Genomic DNA, 11,412 nt, shown 5'->3' on the forward strand with positions numbered 1-11,412 from the left:
AGAATCATGGAGAGTGGATACATGAGTGGTTTAGAGAGAGAGAGAGAGGGGGGAGGGGGGCGAGGGGAGGGGGGGGGCAGTTATATACATATGATGAGCAACTAAGGGTTCAAATTTACATCGGACATCCTTGCCAAAGTGTCAAGACAAGGCTAATTAAAACAAGTTTCACTTGAAAGCGTCCATTAAGACTAAATAGAGGTATCCTTGATATTCCCATCACAAACACAAAAAAGGTTGGGCCGGGACTACCTTCAAAGTAACTATCACATGCCTTCTACGTTCTACTCCAAGATGCATTGGATGGTCCAAAGTGCCAAATTGAAATTCATTAATAATCCGATATAGGGACTAGTGTATTTGGTTTAGGGGGACGTTTTGGATGGCCGACTAATTACGAATATGTGCAAATATGCAAATGCCACTATCTAGCTCATCACCAAGGTGCAACGGGCCAGTTACACCATCACATACACCACGTCCTTAGCGTCACTAAGGTAAGATAAAGAGCAAGGATAGCATATTTGTTGGCCAAGGCCCATGTCGTCACAGCGCCTCTAGTTGCATACTTGCATGTCCCTCTCTAAGAAATTACTTTTTATTGTTCAATGTGGATTAAGGGCTCATGGTTTTGAGGACTCACCCATTCCTAACACATGGACCCTAACACACAATTAAGGGCCATGCAAGTGTCCAATGTGGCCTCTTTGGGAGCTAGCCATCAAAGCACTCTTTAAGGCCTCATGTGTTATTTACTTGCAATTGTGGGTAAAAAATGATGACTTCCTCTTACAAAGTTGCAATGATGGAGTTTGCACAATATAAGATTCAAACAAGTGACGGGCCTATAAAATTCTATGTAGGAGTGAGCTAAGTGATGAGCCTATAAAAGTCCTCGCCTTGTCCCCAGTTCTATGGTGGTGGGAATTGTCCATAACCCACTTGATCTTTTAGCTTTAATCCTTTCACCCTAGTGAGTGTTGGGCCCTCTCGACATATATGCCTATGGGACAAAATGGAACTAACTACTCTCACACATCCATAAATTTATCTTAAAAACTTTTGAAAGTAGCCAATCAATCAAGAAAAGCTCTTACTTAGCACTTCATGGCTTAGATCTTATGTTTGTCATATAGATTGAACTGCAAATACATGAATTTGTTATTGATTCCTCATAGGCATAGGATCATTATTGTAAGAAATCTTTCCACCAGATGCACAAGGAGCATTTAAGGGAATTTGTGGACAAGACTTTTGGTCTAACAGTTGTCTAACAACTTGCTTTTGTTGATAACATCCCCAATTTCTCGAATGATGGCTGTAGCATCAAGAAGCCTTACATTTACACGAACTCGGCATTGTATGTGAATGCTTGTTAACATGTCTTAATGTGATGACATGTGCTCATTTCAACCCTTGATTGCTGCATTGTCATTCACAGTATCAGAAATGATATTACATCTTTCCATGTCTGTCATTGTGAAGAAGATTTACATAAGTGCATTTTTTCCCCCTCACCCATGTTTAATGCTTTCAAGATGTATTGGATTCCATAAGTAGCTAAAAAGCTAGCAAGAATATGGAGTTTTGGCCTTAGAATAACAACCAAAGAGTAAAAATTTTAAATTGGCTAGCTCAATTACCAATCAAACCTGGTAATAATTATAGAATTTTTAAAGCTAAATAGCCCATTTGATTGGTATTTAATAGGCAATCAACAGGTTGACCTCGGCAAACAAGTTATTTTCGAAAAAATAAAAAACGAGTGTTTTAAACAGGATAGAACTTGAGCTTGGAAGTTTTGCTTTACTATTTCGTTCTCCCACGTAGTCGAAGTACAAACGCAGTTTCCTCTTAAAATATGTGCGGAATAAAAAGAAGAAATAATCGTTTTAGGAATTTGAAATCCCATAAAGAGCAACATCTCGTTTGATGAAATATTCTATGCTGCTAGCATATAAGAGAAGCCGCTGAGTAACACACAGCTTCTATGAAGAAAAGGAATTGAACCGAAATTTTCACGTTAAAGCGGGACCCCAAATGTTATGCCAAACATGTAGATTACAACTGCACTACGAAGAAGCAGGATTTGCTCGTGTAATCCGCTATGCCCAGCATTGCAGCTCCTCTAGAATGAGAGGGGAAATTTTTCGAAGCTGTACAAGGATTGTAACTCCGGGGCTCTTAACGTTTAGCCGAATTATGTCAGCGTCAAAACGGACAAAATGCTGAACATGCAGCACCATAAGAGGCCAACGGAACTCCAAGAGTCTTGGTTACGTAAGTAAAACAGTTAAAGGAATGGCAGTATTACCATATTCATGGCCGTCCTAAACTCAAAGAAATGCTGCCGAGCTCTTCAGAGCGCTCTGTGCAAGGGGGAAAATTGAGATCGAAAGGAGCCACAGTACGAGGCACTGGCTTTATTACTTGGTGAGTCGGTGGATTAGCAGCTTCTGCATCTAGAACGACGGATGTGGAAGAGTCGCAATCAGATCCTTCGTGGGGCGGTAATGCGTTCATCCAGCAGCTGGCAACGCTATCTCGTTTCTGTTCAGGTACTGAGGCTATGCAGCTGCTCAAGTTGAGACGCTTATCTGACTCCAACGTAACTTCTTCAACCCGGAAGCGCTTATTAGACGGTAGGATGACCGACCCAAAACTGCTCTCGAAAGCACTTCGGAGGCCGTGACTTCCATTCAAGCTGTGCCGCAACCTGGAAGAAGAGTCATCCACACCCGAAGCTAAATCACGAGCGCCCAAGTTCAGATCCACGGCTCTGCCATGCAAATTCTTGCTACTCGCAAACAGGCTACTCCAGGACTCGACGGGCGGCATGAGAGGAGCCGCGGCGCGGCGAGGGCTGGAGGGCCAGGACTCAATGGTGCTATTGTTATGGCTGGCTGCGTGACTCTGCTCGTCAGCGAGGGGGACGAAGTTGGTCTTGGCCTTGGGGCCACGGAGGGCTCTGGCAGCAGTGTCGTAAGCGCGGGCAGCCTCTTCGGCGGTGTCGAAGGTACCGAGCCAGACGCGGGTTTTCTTCCAGGGGTCACGAATTTCAGCGGCGAAGCGACCCCAGGGGCGTTTACGGACGCCACGGAAGTGGGCGTCTTTGGGGGGAGGGGGGGAGGGGGGGGAGGAGGGGAGGAGGTCGTCGAGGTGGGGGTGGTAGAGGCGGTGGGTGTCTAAGGCCATGGTGGAGAAGGCGATGAAGAAGGAGGGAGCTTGAAGGAGGCGATGAAGAAGAAGAGAGAGCTTGAGGAAGGAGGCGATGAAGAAGAAGAGCTTGATGAAGAAGGCAATGAAGAAGAACAAAGCTTGATGGAGAAGAAGAAGAAGAGAGCTTGAAGAGTTTGTGGATATGAGAGTGTAGGGGTTGGTTATAAACGAGCCGGGCGACCGGCGAGTAACGACGGCTGCCGGTAAATTGCACCGCCGGTGTGCGCCCTCTATTGTCGCCTCAATCATTATTAACGGAGCTCGCCCCCTTGACCGGGAAACTGGCTACAACCTGCCAGACGCCACAATTCTCCGCTCGCCATGTCAGCGCGCGGTGGCCTTTTCCCACCTGGATTCGCCGCCCGGGCCTGCTGCCCGTGCTGCCCGCCGCGCCCCTCTCTCTCTCATCACAGTCAAGTGAAGGCAGCCGCGTCGCGGCCCACAATCAAAAAAGCGTGTCGGCCCACGGCGGTCCCCACGCCACCCCCCGCCATACCCGCCGCCGCCATCGTACCCGCACCCGCGCCGCGGCGGCGGATTCCGGCAATCTCTTCTCCGCGGTCGGATACCCCGCGTCCTCCCCCATCGACGGCTGCCGCGGGGTCTTTGCCCATGCGGCACGACTCCACCGTCAGCACCCGGTTGCCGGTTCTGCCCCCCGCGTCTCCCCCTTTCCCTCTGGACATGTAAATGATGATGACGACCGGTCGCTTCATGCACCGCACATTACGGCGCCCGGCGACCTGGTGAGCGTGACTGGCACTCGTGCGCGCGTACGTGGCGCGCGCTCCATCGCCGGGCCGTTTGAAAATTTTGACTAGGGTACGGTATTTATGAATATTAAATATTAATATATTCGACCCCCGCCGCCCGCCAGGGCCACCTACCGACTGGGTGCCGGGTTACGAACGTGGGTTAAAAAATCCCCGGCCGGCAGCGTACGTACGCCGTGTCCGGACGGTCACGGGGGCCGGCCGGCGAGGCATGCCGTGCTCTGACCGCTTTTCTCTCCGGGCAGCTGTTCCCTTGCCGGCCAAAAATCCACCTCCCCTCCGCCTTTCTTTCACCTTTAATTATTAATTAATGTGTCCCATAAGACTCCCGCCTTATTAACTCACCGATTCTATGCTGGCTCGCCCGCCTTGATTTTATCGCTTCTGCCGCCCTTTTATTCTATTTTAATCTCGCCGCTCCTTAATGATTTTCACCTGTCGCCATTTGTCTCGCCCGGCAAGGCTTTATACGGCCCCCGCGCCTTTATTAAAGAACGCAGCTTTGCCTGCGCTGCTGCACTTCCTTGAGAGACCGTCAGAGAGACGGAGCTTCACGAATCAATCGTATATATACGTGCGGTGTTCTTGTGTGATGACGACTCGGGATTCTGTGTGTGATCTGAGAGTCGGGAACGCCAGCTGCGCCTTAATTCCCGGACGGCGCGCCTCTTTTTGGGAGATATTCACGCCTTTGTCAAATCAGAGTGAGATGAACTCACGGTCGAGCGAAATGTCGTTTGGGCAAAGAAAACAGAGCTGTCATTGGCCAGACTGCTGCTTCTAGTGTGCTTCGCAAGCCATTAGAGCGAGTTCCCACGCATAGCAAACTCAGCATATTTGCTGGGATTCGCCACGAGGGCAAACGTTCCCACATGAAGCCCCTGAATTTTCGCTGCCAAAAACTGGTATTCTTTGGCCCCGTTGGAGATGGATTCAATGGCTCTCCACCTGAGCAAATGCCAAGAATACGCGAGAACAGTTTCTACACTATGCTTGCATTTGTCAGCGCTCCAGCATTTTTGCTAGCCTAGCCGAACGCGGAAACTCGCTCTTACAATCTTATATTTGCCACGAACGCTCTAATAAATCTTTTAGACACACGCGCTACCGTCGGCTGCCCAAACAATGAACTTTTACACTCGTAGATTCATGAGAGCCCGGTCATATCATACCTAAGAGCGAGTGAGATGATAGTGGAGCTCATTTTGTGTCTAGGATCGCCCTCTTCCGATTCTCGACCTATTTCCACGCAGATGGAAATGTGCGCATTCGGGTGCTGGTCACGAGGCATTAGAGCATTTGGTGATGTGTAATGAAAAAGCCTCGACTCCTTCTGCCACCTAGGTGCGGGAGGCCTTGGGCAAAGTGCCCAACCAATAGGAGGCTTCCATCCCTCCTCTACAACCCTGGTTTCGCGTGTGGACCGACCCTCCCTCTGCTGGTGCTCAAACGAGCTACGCATTCCCTTGCGTGGAACAAGACGTGCTACTTCTCCAAAGAAGCCTTTCCAAGTCCCCTGTGTAAAGCATAGAATAAAAGATAGTCCATTTGGTACCATCTTGTGTAGAGCTAAAAGAAGCCATTTCCATGTACGTGTGGGTGTGGTTTTGGCGTCTTGTGTTTCTACGTTGAGAGAAGCTGCAAACCAAAAGTTAGCGATGCAAGAGGAGCTATAAAGATAGCTAGTGCAATCCTTAATAATTTCAACCCTTTATAAGCCAAATACTAATAAGCGAATCAACTCACCATTAATCAATGATCCACAAACACTCGAGGGTTGTCCATATATCGACTTCACAGACCTTATCCAACCAACTCTTGGGAGTCAAAGTAGAACAAGGCAAGGAAATTATGGAGACCTAGCTAGGAACCAGAAAGCTAGCACACAATCCTACTATGAAGCTCAGGTTTGAATGGAACCAAAGATATTAGCCTAGATCTAAGCAATGCAATTGATTAAGACCTTTTGCAAATCAGCTTGCCACTCAAGAGAAAACTACAAAGCTAATTAAACATTAAGCCATTATCAAATAGACCTGAAAATGGACATCAAAAGCATACAATACCTAAGTGATCATGCATGTTAAGTACCTAAGAGCATTAAACAATAGCAAGGTGTAAGAATGTTGAAGGTATGGAGTAGCAAAGCAATGGAAACATCAGCTCTATGCAATTGAATCTTAAGACACGGGAAGTGTTAGATATCAATGCTCCACTCTCGTGTAACTACGCGGGAACTAGCTAACTCTACTTGTAAGCCCCCCATATGAGGAGAAGGCATTTGAGTAGCTCGGTTATCCGGTAGGTCATGGTTTGGACACCAGATGGGGGTCATGTGTGGCTTGATGGCTGGACGGCTTCAGATAGAGTTGGCACATTGCCAACTAGGCTACATGCAAGTACGGAAGGCATCCCATGACTGACCGCACTAAGGGTAGACGGAGCATTTCCCGGGGCAGCCCACTCTCGAGTTGCGGGGCCCGTTTGGAGTCCTAGATGATTCCGGATGGCTGTGGGCCTCGAACGATGACCGTAGGTCAGTTGCTCTATTCTGCGCCACGGTTCTATCGTGTGGTCGGTGGCCTATTTCGGGACTGACCTCCAGTCGGCCGGTTTGGACAAATTGGGCCGGTCTCCCAATTGAGTCTAACCGACTACGACTGGTGGCTATATAAGAGCAAGCCCGTGAAGCCCATAATCATCACTGGCTATAGCAACCCTGATTCCTTAGCATCCAGCCTCCTTCCTCTACTGTTTCCAGCACGCCATCGAAGCTTCTCTCACAGGAGCGCATGGCTAGGAGGCAGCGCCATCTATTGTATCAGTTTTACAGTAATCAAAATTTTGATTCTCCATACTATCTGCTTTTCTCTCTTGCATATGAGATCCTGTTATCTGTTGAGCATAGACGTTGTATTGGTTTCTTACATGGTATCAGAGCTTGGGCTCTAGCAAGAAGATTTGGTAGTGTGTTTCTGTTTGTGAGCAGATTGTGAGAGATGGCCCAGCCCGCAAGACTACGAATCCCACTGTCGGCGAAAGCGAAAAGTTAGACGGCACTAACTATCCACTCTGGAAGTTCAAGATGAAGACCATCCTAAGTGCATACGAGCTTTGCGATACTGTTACGGGGGTGGACATGAAGCTGGTTGCGAGACCGAATCCAGCCAATGTAGGACAACAGATAGTACCAACTGCGGATGAGATTCTCGCGTGGACCAGAAGAAATGCAGATGCATTGTGTTCTATTTTCTGCAGTGTAAGTGATTCTATCATGGCATTAATTCAACATGTCACCACAACGGAGGAGGCATGGACGGTCTTGAAAAATTAGTACGAGACCACGAATCAGACGCAGATTCAGAATCTGGAGACTCAACTTGCAAATGAGAAACTGTCTGAGTCTAAAATGTCAGAGGAGTTCATCACCAGGGTGAAGAATCTGCGCGATCAGATGACTGCAATTGGCATCACCATCACCAGCGAGAATCTAGCACGAAGGCGCATACGGATTCTCCCACCAAAGTACGACAGTCTTGTTACGGCATTGAATACACAGAACAAAAATCCACCCCTCAACTTTGAGGATTTCAGCACGATGCTTCTGGAGGAGGAGATGCGTCAAAAGATGATAACTGGAGAAGATTCGGATTTCTCGGCTGGATCAAAGAAAGGTAAGGGTAAGGACTCTGGTAACCCATCTTCTTCTAATGATAAAAAGAGAAAGAAGAAGATCAAGTGCTTCTATTGCAACAAGGTAGGGCACAAGTAGAATGAGTGTCGGAAGAAGATTGCAGATGAGAAAGAGTCCAGCAATAGCGCGCAGGTAGTACCAGTAGAGCTGTTTGTAGCAATTGAGGAGATTTGCACGGAAGCAGTTCATGTACCTGCGGATGAGCCTTGGATTATTGACAGTGGTGCATCGCGCCACATGACCAGTCGTAAGGATTGGTATACCTCTCTACATCCGGTAGGGAATGACATCCTGGTAGCAGTTGGCAATGATGCAAAATGTCCAGCAAAAGGAAAAGGTACGATTGCTCTCAAGTCAGATGGAGTTGTAAAACAGTTGTCCGATGTTCTTTATGTGCCAGATATCAAGAGGAACTTGTTGTCCATTTCTGCGATCACGGATCGGGACCTCAAAGTTCGCTTCGATAAGAATGGCGCACAAATTTTGGATCTTTAAGGGAAGGTCATTGGTAAAGATACACGGCGCAACAACATCTACGAACTCTCAGCTTTCAGTGCTCGAGCCGATGTGAAGAACACTAAGCTGTGGCATGAGACGTTTGGTCATCTAAACCTTAGTTCTTTAAAGGAGATGCATAAGAGTGGAATGATTGCAGACCTACCAAAAATTACAGATCTGCCCGATGTATGTGAAGCTTGCATGATGGGCAAGCAGCATCGGCAGCCCTTTCCTAAAGAGGCCAGCAAGGCAAAGGCTCCTCTAGAGCTCGTTCACACGGACCTCTACGGAAAGATGGAGATGGAAGCTTTGGGTGGTTCCTACTACTTCATGACGCTGATCGATGACTACAGTAGAAGGATATGGATATACTTCTTGGACACGAGATCCTGTTATCTGTTGAGCACAGACGTTGTATTGTTTTCTTACAGGAAGACCTTGTAATATGGGAGGCTTAGTTCGAGATGAGAGGGATCCATAGTTTTAGAGAAAATCCAACATGCTTTAACAAGATAGAGGAAGAGCTTGAAAGGGCTACAATCATAATGCTAACTCATGGGCTATAAAAGAGACAAATTCGCATAGCAAAAGGGCCTTCACAAGGAAGCAAATGCTTTATCAATTCCAATGGAGAATTTCAATACACTGGGCTTAGCTTAGTAGCCATCTATGACTCATAAGCTCTAGAGAGTATCAATTTGAGCAAAGGCAACTAGTGAAGGGGTCTAAGGAGCCAAGAAGGACTATTGGAGGTCTTCACAAAGGCATACTATCAAAGCTTAGTGAGGACTCAAAATGGAATATGAGTTCAATTTTTTTTATTTTTTTAAAAACTTTAAACAGCCAGCTTTGATATTAAAGGGAAAATATAACAAACGGGGAGGGTCAATCCCCTATAGGACCCTTAACAAAACTGTGGCCAACAAGGGGGCAGAGCCCATGGTCTGCGCTTGAGGAGCAACACCAGACTAGGGCCCCAAACTAAACTAGGACCGAGCAACTAACCAGAGCTGCTCTGATGTCTTCCACACAGGCCAGTGTCACCATATCATTATTGGCTTTGATTAGGATAGAATCTGTTAAAAAGGAGGTCACTAGATAGAGAATCGTCGAGATGCGCCGATCCCACACAAGGTTCGATCAGGCCAGCTGGTTGCGACCTATCCATATCGCATAGCATGTCGCCCCAATGGCCATGCAGCCTGGCACCACAGTGGACGAACACCCTGTGGTCTCTCTGAGCAGAGACTGTTTTGAAGTTAGTCTAAGGCGCGTCATCGCCCCCGATGATATGAGTTCAAATTCTATATGGCGCTCATAAAGGAGAGCCTAAGAAAGCTATGCCAATGAGTACAAAAGGTTGTTTGAGGCCCATCTCAAGGCATGTCAATGAGACTTCAAATGAAGCACAACCGATAAAACACAATAGAAGTGCCATTCAAAGCACTCAAAGTCTCAAAAAGGAAAGTAAAGGGCTTGGTGACCATGTAGCACCTGCATAACTCTAAAAGAAGGCCATTTAAAAGGCCACGATAGCTGTAATATATTTAGTATGTAAAATCTAGCAAGCAACTAAGCCAAGGATCCCTCGAGGATGTTGCCATAACAAGAGATTATAGGACACCTCAAGCCTTAACAAGCATCAATACCTCAAGGTTAAACTTTAATCAATAGGGCCTTACAACCCTTCTTTAGTAGGCCATGCCAGATGGAGATTGAAGCCAACAAAGCCTCTTCCATGGCTTCGGCCTCCAACCAACCATTTCTTCTTCACATGCCTCAAAGTTCTTCCTAGAAATTACATTGCTCTTCGTTGATGAACTTCAAATATGAAAGTGCCACTTCAAATATCTGGCCTAATATGAAAGTGGCAAACATATGGGGCACTCCCTCAACCACCTAACCAACCCTATGAGCTCTCTGCTCCAGAATAGCACTGGTCTGAGAGCTCTATGAATCTTGATAACCCACATTGTATGTGAAATTCACTAGCATATGGAAGCCCCATAATAAGTGCCATTCGAATTGCCCCATTAGACGACATTTGTGGGTTTCAACACCCTCCCTCAATTCAAACACGAGGGAGATCAAAATTTGAAGTGTCATTATCCATGGGTGGAAAATGGATCCACCTCTATCACCCAAGCATGTGACACACATCACCATCATGTGGAATGTTATTTGAACGTGTGAGAGTTGCCACTAGCACTATGTCTCAATCATAGAATCTATATTGCTTCATCCATTGAGTGGCACTCTTTTTATTGTTACCTAGCCTATGGCTACATATTAGGCACGCACTCTCTTTTGGTTTTTGAGGCACCTTGTAGGTGCATTTTGTGCGGCTGTGTGTGACATTGCATCATCATTAAGACTGTTCCTATCAAATATTGTGAGCAAGGTATGAGTACACATTTGTATTGGGACTTGTTAGTTGCCACATGGTGAGCATATGAAGGACACCCACGTATTGTCAAGGGTATGCAATCTAATACTTCCAAGACATAGCCGATGTGGATATGTACCATGTGTATTGGGGATTATGTGTTGAGGGTGCCCACACCTACATACCCCTAGGAGCTCTCTATCCCAAAATGGTAATTGAGGGAGAGATGCATGAATCCAATAGGCCTTAAATGTCTACTATTTTGCCAATTCACATTTTATGTGTGATAAGTCTAAGGGAGCTACCATGTGGTAGCTCCATAATGAGCCCATTTAGGCCCTGGCCTTGAATTGCCCCATGAAGCCATATTTTGGGGCTCCACTATTTGTGAGGCTTTAAAGCATATTTTTCTTTGTATCTAGTGATAGGTGGTTAACATCATTTGAATCTTCTTTGTACTGTTTCTCAATTTGCCCATTTTTTAGTCAATCAAATGTAGAATGAGGAGTTCATTAAATTTAGTACTCAAGTTAGCTTGAATATTTATTTGGTCGCAACTTGAAACTTCTTGACCTTGCAATTTTTCAATCAATTAATTGTTGCTTTCAATAGTTTTGGATTATTGGCTTCATTTTCCTGTAGATTGTATTCTTATATGGGTGTGGGTGTTGCTTAGAGAGAGAGAGAGAGAGAGAGAGAGAGGGAGGGAGGGAGGGAGGGAGGGGGGGTGGGGGGGAGAGAGAGAGAGAGAGAGAGAGAGAGAGAGAGAGAGAGAGAGAGAGAGAGAGAGAGAGAGAGGGCACCTTAGAGCAAGCCCTTGATCACAAATGTCCCAACATACC

General features: G+C 46.5%; 1 protein-coding gene across 1 annotated transcript; it reads right to left on the bottom strand.

The window, feature by feature from the left end:
- Positions 1–2,004: 2,004 nt before the first annotated feature.
- Positions 2,005–3,333, bottom strand: LOC147900918 (uncharacterized). The gene has a single exon (XM_087375720.1). It carries the CDS (start codon positions 3,193–3,195, stop codon positions 2,320–2,322), a length of 876 nt encoding a protein of 291 aa, XP_087231846.1. The 5' UTR covers positions 3,196–3,333; the 3' UTR covers positions 2,005–2,319.
- Between the last annotated feature and the right edge of the window lie 8,079 nt (positions 3,334–11,412).

This window comes from Dipteris shenzhenensis, chromosome 6 (assembly GCF_047967505.1).
Source record: "Dipteris shenzhenensis isolate YYH24624 ecotype China chromosome 6, Dip_SZ_1.0, whole genome shotgun sequence".
Lineage (NCBI taxonomy): Eukaryota > Viridiplantae > Streptophyta > Polypodiopsida > Gleicheniales > Dipteridaceae > Dipteris > Dipteris shenzhenensis.